Genomic DNA, 14,860 nt, shown 5'->3' on the forward strand with positions numbered 1-14,860 from the left:
TTATAGAATCCCAGGACATACTCTAGTTTTTGACTTTTGAAAATCACTCAACTTTAAATATTTAGAAAGTATGTTTAATAAAAACTTCTTTTAAATTGGTTTCTTAATTATGTGAGAGTGTGTGTGTGTGTGTGTGTGTGTGTAAGTGTGTGTGTTGTACTTCCAGTGGTAGGGATGGGAAAGGTTTCCATCCCTTTCATCCATTTTGCGTAAGCTGAACAACTTCAAGTCCTTGAAGACAGTTAAAAGTGTACATGTTAGCATTCCTATTTATCCACATAATTGTTTACCATTCGGACTGAAAGCAATCAAGAGTTCTGGTCATTCCCATTTTGATCAGGAAATTGCAGAGAAAGTCTTCTATTACTTCAGGTATTAGTTGCTTTGAAGGAAGAACTGTTTTCTGTTCCTGAAATTTAAATGCGCAATTATTTATTTTGAAAATATAAAATCATCACTAATCTTTGATTATTGGTACAAATAAGCTGTTTATTTACTCATTCATTTGTTCATTTTTTTCATTTATTTTTGTTGAGGGTTATCTTTCAGGAACCATTTTAATCACTAGGGATAAAGCAGTAATGAATTTACACACTAGATGAAACTCAGTCTTCATACCTAATAGTCAAGTGGATGGAGGAAAAAAATGAAAAACTACATTAAAAATATATAATATAGCAGATGGCACTAAATGCCTGGCAGAAAAAAAGCAGAGGAATGAAGGGAAGGAGAGCCAAAGGTAGGGCAGATATGTGTGTGGAGCTGGGCTGCTATACATGTAGGGTGATGAAGAAAGATTTCACTGATAAAGTGGAATCTGAGCATAAATCTAGAGGAAGAAAGTCATGTTTCAGTTATAGCGTCAGCAAACACAAAGACTCTGAGGCAAGAGTGTGACTAGATTATCTAAAGAACAATGAGGACAGCTTGTCCTTTCAATAGCATATAAAACATTAAAAAAGAAGAAAAAAAAAGTATGGGCCTTTTAATTATTTCTATTATCATTATAAAAAGAAATATAAGGAATTTTGGTGCCTTGAGCTTTAGGAACACTATGCTACAGAAGAAATTATGTGCTAGTGAGTGGCTTATCCTACCATTTCATAAAAGAAGTAAGTTTATCAATTATATTGGGGTCAGCTAACTGTATAAAGTTTATTAGAACACAGCAATGCCCATTTGTTTACATATTGTCTACAGCTGCTTTCATACAAGAGAGAAGTGTGTTGCAACAGACACCTTATGGCCTTCAAAATCTAAAATATTTACTATATGACCCCAGAGAACAAGTCTGCAAACCCCTGAACTAGAAAAGTAGAGTTATTTCAGCAAGTGAGATATGAAATTAGGACAGCCATAAAACTACCACAAGTCAATATATAAAATAAGTCAAATACTGGGTAGATACTTAAGAATATCAAAGCATCACTGTCTCTAGAGTGCCTTCATTTTCTTTGCATTGGCAAGAACTTGCCACTTTAACAGCTGATTATTTAGACAGATCTATTTTCAAATATACAGAAATTTAACAGCAGACTTTTTTCCCTCCTTCCCCTTCTTAACATGGTAATGGTCACATACCAGGTAAATGTTATATACCTGGTAATAGTTACACAGAAATTCAGTGAGGAAAGAATCTCTGTTGCCCCAAAAAGTTCTTTGCAAAAGTGCTACACGTGGGCACCTGGGTGGCTCCGTGGATTCAAGCCTCTGCCTTCAGCTCAAGTGGTGATGCCAGGGTCCTGGGATCGAGCCCCTCATTGGGCTCTCTGCTTAGCGGGGAGCCTGCTTCCCTTCCTCTCTCTCTGCCTACCTCTCTGCCTACTTGTGATCTCTGTCAAATAAATAAATAAAATCTTTAAAAAAAAAAAAAGTGCTACACATAATTTAATGCTGATCTTAATTACTAGTAGCTGCTACCACATTCAAAACAATGATCAGCTAAAGCAAATTTAGGAGGCTACAGAAACCTCCGGACAAATGACTAGGGTTTTTAAATGAAATTTTTAACACTCAAGAAGGACAATTTGTAATATTTTCCCCCAAGATCATTTTATTGTAAAGATTTTTACTGATTTATTTGTCAGGAGAGGGATGCAGAGAGAGAGAGGCAGGCAGAGAGAGAAGCAGGTTCCCCACTTAGCAAGGAGCCCAATGTAAGACTTGATCCTAAGACCTTGGGATCATGACCTGAGCCAAGGGCAGATGCTTAACTGACTAAGCCACCAAGGCGTCCCTCCTAAGATCATCTTAAAGATATTATATAAGAATGTTGATTATGTGCAGAACCCTGCCTCAAACATGGAAGATGCCAGGGTGGCAGAATATAGCATCTCTGCCTGCAAGTCTGCATTATGGTGGGAGATTAGACATAATTGCTGGATAAAGGTATAATATGGCCAGAGGTAAATATTCATTACACAATAATAAATGCTACCTTGGCATTTTTGGTCAATAAATTTGAATATGATATTTAGAATGAGACGGATGGTAGTTGAAGGAATTGGGAATACAGAAGGAAAAGGACAGAGGACTATACGTTTTTTCTTATTTTTTAATGTGTTACAAAACACATTTTAGCATCCATATCTAATACCAAATTCTGTACATTAGTGTTAAAAATCTTTGGTTTAACATCCAGAGTTCTGAAGGAAGGTGTCATTTTTGTGAAGTTATGCAAGAGTAACCATGATGTAGAAAATTACAATCCAAAAAAGAATAAATATGACTACTTACTTAAAGTGAAGGTACAATGATAAAAACACAGAAGAGAAAAAGGTGTAACAAGTGATAGGACAGCATTTAATATGTAAAACTTAAGTTTATCCAGTAAAACTTAGTCTCACTGCTAAACTATTGACTGTATTCAAACGACACAAACAACAGGTTTTGTTCAATTCTCACCAAAATCTGAGTATCTGTAGCCTGTTCCTGGACCATCTGAATTGCTTTTGCCAGATCTTCCTCACCTTCTGGAATACTAAAATTGTCATCTGGTATCTAAATCAAAGAGAAAGAGAATAGGAAGAGCAATCAGGAACATAAAAATACCTTACTTCGTTTCAGAAAAAGTTTTTCTCACAAAACAATGGATCAAAAAAAAAAAAATACACTTTATGTAAGACACCATGTCAGGCTGAAGTTCTGTGACAAATGGATAACTTACAAGCAGGACATAACTCAATGTCACCTTTGATAAACTCAAGATCAGCTTATGGGCATTTGTTCTTATATATAAGGATAAACACAGTCTAACAACTGTGCTGAGAAAAAATTTAAGGCCACTTCTTTTTCTCAACTCACTAGCAACTACCAATGTCTGGTTTATCAAAAAAAAAAAAAAATAGAACTCACTGCCTAGATGCTAAGTTCTTGGAAGAATGTAATTGACTGTAATTATGATATTAATGATGTTTAACACTTGGCACGTGCTTCTTATGTGTTGATCAGTTCTGTCTTTCATATAAAAACTTCAGTAATTTCATGTGGCACGTATTCATATTATCTTTATTTTACTAATAGTAATAAAGAGTTTATCTACTGTTTGTTCTTTTACTTGCCCAGGCCACAAACTGCCAGGCTTGCTTTCACAGTTGTACTTACAACGTCTGTCATCTAGGAGCAACTCAATGTGCCAACTCTCGGAAATAATGATAAGTTCCATCTGAACAGTGAATTAAAGAGAAGATGTGAGACAGGAACTACATTATACAGAATTATAGTTAAGCTGAAGGGAAGCATGGGATCTGAGCTACAGCCAGTAGTGGGACTCTGGGAAACCCATCCAAGCGCAGAATGGATATTAAGGAATGCATGCTGGATAGAGATGACAGTCTGTAGTAAGGAACCACAAAGCAAGGGAGAAGAAGCTAACTTTGAAGCACAAGTACCAGGAAAACCAAAAGAGCCAGATGCATTAACCAACCCAAACTTTCAAACAGAACTTTTAACCTTCACTCTTAAATAGTAGGTATTAGGTAATTCAGTGAAAAACCAGCATCTCTTAAGGAAAACAAAAAATTATAAAGTAAAATGAATGTTTCATAAGAATGACTAGTGAATTTACAGGCTAAATACCTAAAGTGAAAAAATTACCTCTTCATATTCATAATCATCTTCAGATGCTTCAGTTATGGTGACCTCTGAAATCTTGTCAAGTGTCAATCTCAAAATATATGAAAAAATTATTTATTAAAATTGATTTGATGTTAAAATTTAGTATCAGATACAGTTATCATACCAAGTTGGTAAATGTAATTTAAACTGTTTTTTAAAATTTTTCTTCCCCGTACAACCTACAAATACATTTTGAAACAAAGTATTTTTTATTATTATTTTAAATTATTGTTCTACATAACCCAAACCTATAAAAAACTACCTTTCCATATGTCTATTTACTATCTAATGATTTCCAATTCGAGTCTAAGGCTTACAAAAATGTACATAATAAGATAATATAAATTAGAAAGAGATAAGAAAAATGATGGACAGGAAAACTATGGCAGTAAATTTTTAAAATCTATTTCAAACTAATTTAATTTCCGAGAGCTCCTGAGTCTCTCACAGTGTACTCGGACTTCTTTATTTAAAGTACTATGAATTTTTCAGAAGCACACCTATATTTAAATATAAGTAAAAAACACATTTCAATGTTTTCATAATAGAAGTTACTTTAATCTCATTTTTATTACCTCAATTTTAAAATTAAATTTTGTTCTCAGGAAAGGAAGCCTAATTTTTGAGCAAATATAAACTATACAGTAATCCTAATTCAGTGCTTCATTATCAAGAAATTAACATTACCCAACTTTTGTATCAACACAGATGGGACTGGAAAAGATTATGCTGAGTGAAATAAGTCAAGCAGAGAGAGTCAATTATCATATGGTTTCACTTACTTGTGGAGCATAAGAACTAACACGGAGGACATTGGGAGATGGAGAGAAGTGAGTTGGGGGAAGCGGAGGAGGAGACAAACTATGAGACACTGTGGACTCTGAGAAACAAACTGAGGGTTTTGGAGGGGAGGGGGGTGGGGGACTGGGTGAGCCTGGTGGTGGGTATTATGGAGGGCACGGATTGCATGGAGCACTGGGTGTGGTGCATAAACAATGAATTTTGGAACACTGAAAAGAAATAAAATTAAATTAAATGATATAAAAAAAGAAATGAACATTAAAATAGCAGGGAAATGACCCTAATAAAAAATTCTAACAGCACGGTTGTAAGACTTTCAAAAATTACAAGTTACTTTAATTACAAATGATAATTTCAAGATAATATTTAATTTTGAAAGAAATCACAACATACACCAATAACGTTATTTTGTTTACATTTTTTCCTAATGTATACATGTGATTATGCCAAGTTCAAAATGTTTGAAATTAAGCTTTTTAACATACAGTAATAGTTATGAAAATCAAAGATGAGATTAGCCTAGTTTTCATCCTGCTACTGGTTATGAGAAATCATTCCAAGAGCTAGCGAAAAGTGAATAAAACACCTGAAGCTACTTGTAATAAGAATTGGTATCATTTACTAAGTATTTAACAGAAGCCAAGCCCTGTCCTTAAGGTCTTTACATGATCAATCAACTCCTTCTGTCTTCATCCTACCTACAAGCTATTTTCATCTCCATTTTGTAGATCAGGACTTACAGGCACAAGGTCACACAAGCTAGGACCTAACACAGCTGGGAATCAGCCCTGGAGTTAGGTTTCACTACACTCGCCTTAAACCTCTCATTATTCCATGTTCGTTTTCTATATTACATAAACACTTGAAGTGTTTGCCAATTATCTTACACACAGTTCTAAACCTCTAAAAGATAAGTTATGCAGTCTTTAGTTACTCAGCTCCATCATAAGCTATAAGTCTTCACTGTTTGCTTTACCCACTTGAGGACGCACTTAAACCTAGTTCAGTTATAACCAATCCTTAGGAACCTGATACTGTCAAACAAGAATGTATCTTCCCAAAAAATGATGAAAAGTGATTTAGGCTCAAAAAAATAACTATTTAATTCACTAATTAAACAACTAATTAAATGACTAATTAAAAACTAAATTTTTAATTAAATTAATCTAATTTAGTAGATTAGTAGATTAAAATACTACAGAACTAAAAAGATGCATTAAGTTGCATACCTGCAGCTGATCCTATAATTTTTAACTTACCCGTACTGGGTACCAGGACTGAAGTACATACTATATTAGTTATCTACTGCTATGGAACAGTTTCCTATAGCACTGACCCCACTCTCCTTTAATCCCTTGCCAGCAGCATTCTTAAAGACCATGAGACTTCCACTAATAGTCTGTTCAAGGTATTTTAGCTTTCACTAACATCCTACTTAAAGAACTTCCAACATCTGTCCTATATTCAGTTCCAGGGCCACTCTAATACTTTAAAGTATTTCTTATGTTGGAATCCCACTTTCAGGTATCAAAATCTGTACTTTTTATTATTGCTACATAACCAACTCCCCAAAACTTAAGGCCTAACAATAAGCATCCATTATCTCATAGTATCATGGTCAAGAATTCAGTGGTGACTTAGCTTGTGTATTTTGATTTGGAGTCTCTCATGAGACCTCAGTCAAGAAGGCAGCCAAGCCTGCTGTCTTCTGAAGGCTCAGCTGAGGCAAGAGGATTCATTTCAAAGATGAACTTTGTTGGCTGAAGGTTTCAATTCTTCCCCATGTGGGTCTCTCCATAAGCTTCTTAAGCCTTCTCAAGATATAGTGGTTAGCTACCTCCAGAATAAGAAATACAAGAAAACAAAGTAGAAGCCACAATACCTTTTATGACCAAGCCTCAGAAGTCACACATCATTTACTCACTATCCTATCGGTTACATAAGTCAACCCTATTCAATACATAAGGGAATTATACAGGAGTATGAGGACCAGGATGCGGAGATCACTGGGCATCATTCTGAAAGCTGGCTATCATAATACCTTAAGAGGTTTCAAGAGTATGAAAGGAGTTAACATATGTAAAGCATTTAGAATGATGCCTGGCTTCTAGTTAATGCTATGCAAGTATTTGTTATTGTTTTCCTCTTCTAGAAAGAGAGGAGTACCTGTGGAAAAGTCTCATAAGTCTTTCATGGCCCAGTTCTCCCATGCATTAAGATAAATGGATCAAAAAAATACATTCTAAATCTTCCTCTTTTCTAAATTTATATCTTTCTGACACATTTTCACTTAATTAGATGAAATTTCCTGAGGTTCAGATACAGGAAATCAGTCTTTTTTTTATGGAAAAGAATGCCCTCTTCTGAATGACAGTTACTAAAACTTGATTTTGTAAGAATCACTCGTCTTTAAGTCTCCAGAAAAGCAATGCCATCCTTCATCACTGATCATAACATAAAAATTTCACTAGAAGTAAACATTCTAAAATCATTTGGATAGACTGAAATTGTAAATAAGCCAACTGATAAGATTATGTGAAGATGAAACATCAAAGCATAGGTTGTTAATGGCAATATACAGAAAAAAGTGATTGTCCTCAAAGCTTTGGAATTATCAAACTTGCCACACTGCTACCTAGAAAATACTCGAGGCAACAGCTTTCAAATCCTAATAATACATTATGTTTCCCCAAAATCAAAAAGAATGAAAAAATATCATTTTATAAACCTTAAAAAGTATTATCATATGGATCACTATCATATTTATCCTAAAAACAATCCTGTGAGATTGAGTAACACAGATACAGTCATTTCTAAATTAAAAAAAAAAAGAAAGAAAATGAATCAAGGAGATTAAGAAATTTGACATAAATCATATACCTACTAGTGATAGAGACATGTTTCCTGAATAAAAAGACCAGGAATTTTCTACAATATCATATTTCTACTGTTTCTACAGCGACACAAAAAGAATGTGCAATTTCTATCAAAATCCTAAGCAATGAGCTCTCACTTATTTTCCAAACTGTGAAGTGTTATATTACCAACAGCTAAATCAAATCATTTAAACAGGTCAATTTGAAGACCCTGAAGGAGGGAGAGGTATAAAAGAGTTACAGGGCTGCAGACCGAAAGATAAAATCAGCTAAGGGCAATAGATTAATGAGACAAAAGGTCAGGAAGAGGACAAACATCCAAAATAGAAACCACTATTTTCCTTGATTGGTATTTTCAGTATCCACAAAAATGATTTGTAGAGAAAAACCTTCCCAGGAGCAACTGATTTGAAATGTGATGCTGCAGTGTTACTGAAGAAATAAATGTACTTTTGCAAGTATGTTTGTATGCATCTGTCTATCTGGCATAGCTGGCCAGTAACACAGGGACAAATGCACAAAAGAATCCCCAAATGACTGTGTGGCAGTTTACAAATAAGCATACAGTAAAAAATATATATATAAAAATAAATATGAAAATTAAAAGAGAACGAGAAAGAAGAGGACAAAGGTAAAGCTGCAGTGTACCTGCCATAAAGTCTCATGAATTTGGTCAAACCTAAACCACAGGTTTGACCCAAAGCTTCCCAGCAGTCAGGGTAAAGAGGGCAATGTAATTCGATACCAATTCAGTATCCATCCAATGAAAACAGAGGAGTTTCTCAGCAGATGTACACCAATTTCTGGCTCTGAAGCCTGAGAAATACTTCGCTCTTCGGTTATCATAAAAAGGACACTGTGGATGGTACAGATACTGATTTTCTTGGCCCTTGGAACAGCCAGAAAGACTGAGTGAAGCAAGATATGATGAAACACCATGTGTAAAAAAGGTTGGAAAGCACTGCTTTAGAAACAGTGTTGCCAGGATAGGAATAAGCAATTGACCAAGAACTGCCTGAATGATAAAAATCCTTTACTCTGGTTCTACTTTTACTGAACAACTTTCTTGTGTAATCTAATCTCTTAAATGATCCTATTCTCCAGGAAATGTCCATACAATGAAGCTGGTCACAGTTCTCAGGCAAGTGATTTTTTTTTCCCCCCATTGCAGAATAAACCAGAATTCTAGCTTAAAATCAGTTTCCTAATGCCAACCTGCTTCTGAGTCCTAAACTCCCTTTTTATTATCTGCCTAGTATTCCTTCAAAGAACATTGTTGAACTCCATTTCCAAAATTCATTTTTTCTGTCCTATTTCCTTCAGATGTAGTTAATGCCTTTCTGCCTGTTCGAGGTCAACTTGACATTTAAAATTGGGCCTGGTTTTCTAGTCTTCGCTTGTCCTGGGTACAGTCTGTGATTCCCCTTCCTCCCTGACCTGCAGACACAGCTCATAGCACCACCCACTTTCTAGAGTCAGAGTCTACACTCAGACCAAGGGTCTCACTCCACATGTCCACTCGTTATGGAAGAAATTTAGTAGGACTTGTGATTTTGCATACTATGAATCAGTTCCCTATACTTGGTCACCATGAGTGAACTAATTGGTTGTTTCTACACTAGCAGAATTTGTACCAGATCTTTACCTTGTAGATCCTATCAGAAAATAGACCGATATACATCCACACTGAAATTGCCAGGAAACCCTAAATCCATCACAGCACTACAGAAGACACAACTGCAAGAAGCCTCAGAGAAACATTTCAGCTGGGGTAACGGAGCAGAGCTTGAGGTCACAGTTGATACAATGGGGTCACAAATACGGTTCTGCAAATGGACCACAGCCAGAAAGCTATGAACAATTTTCAGATGTGAGCACCATACAAACTTCCTCACACTGGTCTCTTCCATTGCTGCACTGGAGGTAGTGATCACTGCCAGCCACAGCATCTTTATAAAGAACTGGAGTGAAACATATAGCTAATTATATTTTACATGATTTCCCAAAGCTACTATAGTCAGAAATTGCTTTCTAATCTTTGCCATCACTGCAGAGCCAATGTACACAGAGGCAATCTAAAATCTAGCCTGGATCCTCGATGATCAACATTTTACTTACTAAATTGAAATAAAAGTACTGTAAATAGCAAACATCATAGTCATGGTCCGCTTTCTAAGGAATGCCAGTTTCAATAATGTAAGTTAACTGAATAATATATACCAAAGATGGCAAATAACTGGCACACTTGTTGTTTGCTTCCAACAGTCTTTCCCACTAAGGCTTCAGGGGATCTCAGAACACTTACTAACACAACATACCAGAAAGCCACTACTGATTCAACAGACTCGGCAAGAGTGGAAGTTTACTGACTACTCCTGCCCCAGACACCACCCAGACAGCCATCTTCTGCCTCAGAAGCTGAAAAATAAGTTTTTTTCAAAATATAAGTCTCTTTCTTCTCATGGTGGGTGGTGGTTTAAGTTTTTCCAACTTCTAAGCCAGGAGATCCAAGGATATGAGCTCTATATATTATACCTCTTATCTGAAAATATAAAGGCCAGTAGTTAAGAAACTGGCCTATAGCTTTCTTACTTCAATTATATTCCTTAGACCAGCAGCACCTGCAGCACCTGGGAGCTTGTTAGCAATGCAGAATCTCAACCCTGACTGGGACTTACTGAATTAGAGTCCTTTTTTAAAGATCAATATTCTTTGATTCATATGCACATTAAAGTTTACCCAGACTAGAGGACACACAACAAAACACAATTTTTTTCTTTTCAAATAGCTTATGATTTTCATGCAGGTGAAATTTGGCACGACGGGTTTAGTGACATGTTTTTTGGTCTAGAGTCTACATTCAGACTGTCTATGCTTTTATTTAAATATATGTAGGGTGCAACTAAGCACCCAGGGGAAAATTCGTTTTTCCAATGACAGTAAGAAATAGGTGACTTGAGTACATAATGATTATTAAGGCTTTTAAAAATATCTTCTCACTCAATACTATAAACATTCCAGAGAAGAAACAAAACAGATGGGAAAAATAACTAAATGTTAAAAATAATAGAATTTTAAATGAAAAAAATTCAATTTTAATTAAATAAAGTGATCAGTGAACATTACTATTGCAATGAAAGATTGTCTATGGATGTCACTTAAGAAAACAAGCATGAATCTTATTACATGGGTTATCTAAGTATGATGACCATATTTCAGGTGACTAGTTTAGTAGAATCTATAATTTTGCACTTTCATAAACAGTTGACTTTGGGACTGCATTCAGAGTTGATTAGCTTCAAAGGACTGGCTTAAACTCACTCAACCCTCAGAAATTGCTGTTGGGGCCAAAGGAGACCTTTTCAGTGGCCAGCAAACATGTCCATGATCTAACTAGTGAAATTCTTAGTGTTGGAATGCCTTGTAAGATAAAATAATCAAAATCTAGTTAAGGGAGCGACAATCAGCGCAAAGGGAGGTACACTTTGGGGGAGGTTCACTTTCTTAGAGTCCACGTATTTCATTATTCTTCCTTGAACAAGTCTTTCAACAAGTAGCAACAAAAATCAATTAAGTATTAGCTTTCTTAGTACAGTAATAGCAGCCTGCATCTGCAGTTGGATTGAGCATTCCCAAATGTCCACAACCACATATTAACTGCAGTTCCCACTGTAACTGAAAACCTTACCCAAGAGTACTCATTTCTAACACAGAATTCATTGTCAAAGACAGCCAACCTCTACAAGCACTTGACCCTTTACAAAGCACATAGTTAAAACCTAGCCTTGTAGGGCAACTGGGTGGCTCAGTAAGTTAAAGCCTCTGCCTTCAGCCCTGGTCATAATCCCAGGGTCCTGGTATCAAGCCCCCCATCAGGATCTCTGCTCAGCAGGAAGCCTACTTCCCCAGACTTTCTCTAAGCCTGCCTTTCTGCCTTCTTGTGATCTGTCAAATAAATAAATAAAGTCTTAAAAAAAAAAAAAAACTTGCCTTATATTTTACAATGTTGCAAATATCTTTCAAATGAAGAGTTCTCCAGAGAACTCATACTCTGTAAACAGATTTCTTAAAAGCTCTGGAGATAGCTAAAAAAGGAACTAGATGCATGTGTGTTTGTATCTTGCCTTGTGGAAGTTTAAAAAATAAAAGCAGCTATATCCTGAACTGCTCAGAAGAGAAACAGATAACTCCTACCTTTACAGCTATTAGATTACAAAGAAGGGGTGTTGCAGGGTTAAGAATTATTTTTCCTCTACACAGTCTCTGAACTCATAATGGAACCTTTACTAATGAAGCCATTTCCCTCATAGTGGATCCTGGCTATTTCTGGTTTGGGCCCTATTAATCTGTACATGTTCTTTATGTTTAAATGTTTAACACCAAAGAAAAGGGTAACTTCCTGGAGAATTAGAGTCAGTATCTTGCAAAGACTTAATATTGATATTTTGTTGTCTAGTGTTCTAGGGAGCATCTGTTCAGTCATAAATAAGGGCAGCCCAAGACCAAATGCAGTAGATTAAAAGTGATTCAGTATATGTGCAAAGTAGAAAACATCAGATTTCTGATTCATTTGTGCATATTATAACTTTTATTTATCTACTGTGATAGCTCAATTAAATTACCTGAGAGCTAAAGACTTGAAACTCAGAAAGTCTCACTTCAGCAACTATCACAATTGCCTTAAGCAGCAATGTCAAATAACATTATACAGTCAACTCTTAATTATGCATGTTAAGAGAGCCCGGGGAAACAGGGATAATTGGCATTCTAAAGTAATCCTCGAACTTCATTTTAACTAACAGTTAAAGCCTCTCTCATGACTAAACCTCTTACCTAAACACTGAATGTAGGAAAATTGGCAAAATATGTAGTTTTGCTATCCCTTGACTACCCTTTGGTTGAAACACAAAATATCAGCCAACTAAAGAAAGATGGAAGAAAAGCAAAGGGGACAGGTAATTCAGAAATTGAATAACAAAATCGTAAAATGTTAGTCATTTATATTTACAAATATGACTACTTGGAAAATTCTTTGTAAGACAGGTTTTGTGCAGACTACTATATACTGACAGTTGTGACTCAGCAATCTCTCTGAAAATTAAGTAAACCTAAAAACTATACTATATTGAAGTCTCACAACTTGCAAAAAAGCTAACTCAGTGTGTTTGTCTCAGATTAACAATTAAACTACATGTTACAGGAATCATCTTAATGTAAATAAAAACAAAATGCCTGGGTACCATTCACTACCAGGGACACTAGATAACTTTACACTTGTAAGTAAGTTCTGAAAGAATTGTTGACTCATTTCTGAATTTAAAAAGGAATATTACTGGGAAAGGCAGCTATTTATAGAGTTATGAATAGTATACAGCCTCATTTAAGACATTGAGGCACCAACATTTCATTTAAATTGATTTTGAACTATTCAAACTTACATTCCTACAAAAATGATTGCCTTAAATAAAACACTACATATTATCTTTGGTCTTTGCAACTAAGTTCTTCAAAGCTCCTTGAAGTACCATTGTGTACAGAGCCTAAGTCAGGACAGGTGAAACAGTTTGCCAAAGCCCATCACTGTTAGATCTCTAAAGTCTTAAATTAAAGCTGGGGCATTCACAGTTGGACAAAAAATAAAGTAGATTTTAGAGTTTCCTCGATATCTTTAAGAATAAAACAGATAATCATCTCTCCTACCTGCCTGGCGTTAAAAAAAAAAAGGTATCTTTTTCTCATGAACTCTCCGATCTCTCCAGTACAATTGAGTCTATATGCCTAGACAACGTGAGCTCAAAAGCCATCCCAAGAAATCGTGAACCTAATTATTCACATATCGCTATTCCATTTTTCTCGTATGTCCATTGTTAATTGTTCATCACTATCTGATTTCTTCCTAACATCTCTGAGCCTCTCCGCTCACCAGTCATCATTTAGTTGCTTTAAAATAAAAATGCAATAATTGTAATTAAATAGCCAAAAATGAAACTACCTAGGAAGTTGACGCTTACAAAACAAATCTTTTAAGCACTGGACAACGGAAGGATCTACAGAATCACAGGCTGAATGCTCAGAGCTTCAGCTCATTAAAGCCCAGAGGCAGAGGTCCTCCCCGGTTTCCCAACTTTCCTGACTGAACTGATTCCCACGATATTCTGAAGGCTGGGGGCTTATTTGGGAAGCCCTAAGGAGGGCTGAATCAATTCGTTGTACCATCCTAACAGGAAACTTCCATCCAAAGTTTGCAGAGTGGTTACTAAGTACACGATTCCCGAAGGTTCTTCCAACAGGAACACGGTAGCCTAACACTCCCAAAAGGCATGTCTTTGCGGCGGGTGGCTCTCAGGGGTACACGGTGGCGCGGACGCCACCTGGAGGTCCAGGAGGCGTTCTGGCCGGCTGCGCGGCCACAAACCGCAGAGGACGCCCCGGATGGGAAGCCCGCGCCCTCGCCCGCAAACCCGTTACCAAAGGGAGCGCCTGAGGCCGCGCCTACACGTAAGGATACGCTCCAGGTAGTAGGCGCCCTCGGCGGCCACCGCCTCCGCGGTGTCCCCAGCAGCCGTGAGGTCCATGCCCAACGCTTCCTCCAGCACCCGCAGGGCTGACGAGGGCATCCCTTGCTTAGCAGCCATAGGAGGCGCTCCCAGGCCCCGCCCCCGGACAGCCTCGCGTCTCCCGGAGACCAAAAGCCGAGACGCTCGCCCACAACCGCACGCAGCTCTCGCGAGACTCTGACACCCTCGCGGCTCCCACCCGGCCAGCTCCGCGCTCTGAAGGGCTGTCCAGCCTTAAAGCGTTGTTGCCCTCTGACCTGCGCTGGTTACCACGGCAACGTCGTTGCCTAGTTACCTGGGACGCAGTTCCTGGAGTGGATGAGAGGAGGAGCAAGAAACAGTTGGCTTGGATTAGTACATTTTCTTACAGAACCAGATTTTCTTCTCTTTCTTTTTTTTCTCCCCGTTTCGACCCTAGCGTTTCTTTCTCGCTTCATTTTCTTCCCTAAGTTTCCTTTGTCCTGGTTTTTACATACCCATCATATCAGCCCCTTAATTTTATGTGTGGAG

General features: G+C 37.0%; 1 protein-coding gene across 3 annotated transcripts in view; it reads right to left on the reverse strand.

The window, feature by feature from the left end:
* Positions 1-14,502, reverse strand: part of SPAG16 (sperm associated antigen 16) — a 1,051,960-nt gene extending 1,037,458 nt beyond the window's left edge. For all 3 annotated transcript variants that reach the window (XM_082691166.1, XM_082691165.1, XM_082691167.1), the window contains exons 1-4: positions 14,302-14,502; positions 4,096-4,142; positions 2,905-3,000; positions 291-409 (exon numbers count right to left, since the gene is read on the reverse strand). In XM_082691166.1, coding sequence (XP_082547292.1) covers positions 291-409; positions 2,905-3,000; positions 4,096-4,142; positions 14,302-14,428 — 389 coding nt within the window. In that variant the 5' untranslated portion in view covers positions 14,429-14,502. The remainder of the gene's footprint in view (positions 1-290; positions 410-2,904; positions 3,001-4,095; positions 4,143-14,301) is intronic.
* Between the last annotated feature and the right edge of the window lie 358 nt (positions 14,503-14,860).

The sequence above is a fragment of the Mustela nivalis genome (genome assembly GCF_964662115.1).
Source record: "Mustela nivalis genome assembly, chromosome: 11".
Taxonomy (NCBI): Eukaryota; Metazoa; Chordata; class Mammalia; order Carnivora; family Mustelidae; genus Mustela; species Mustela nivalis.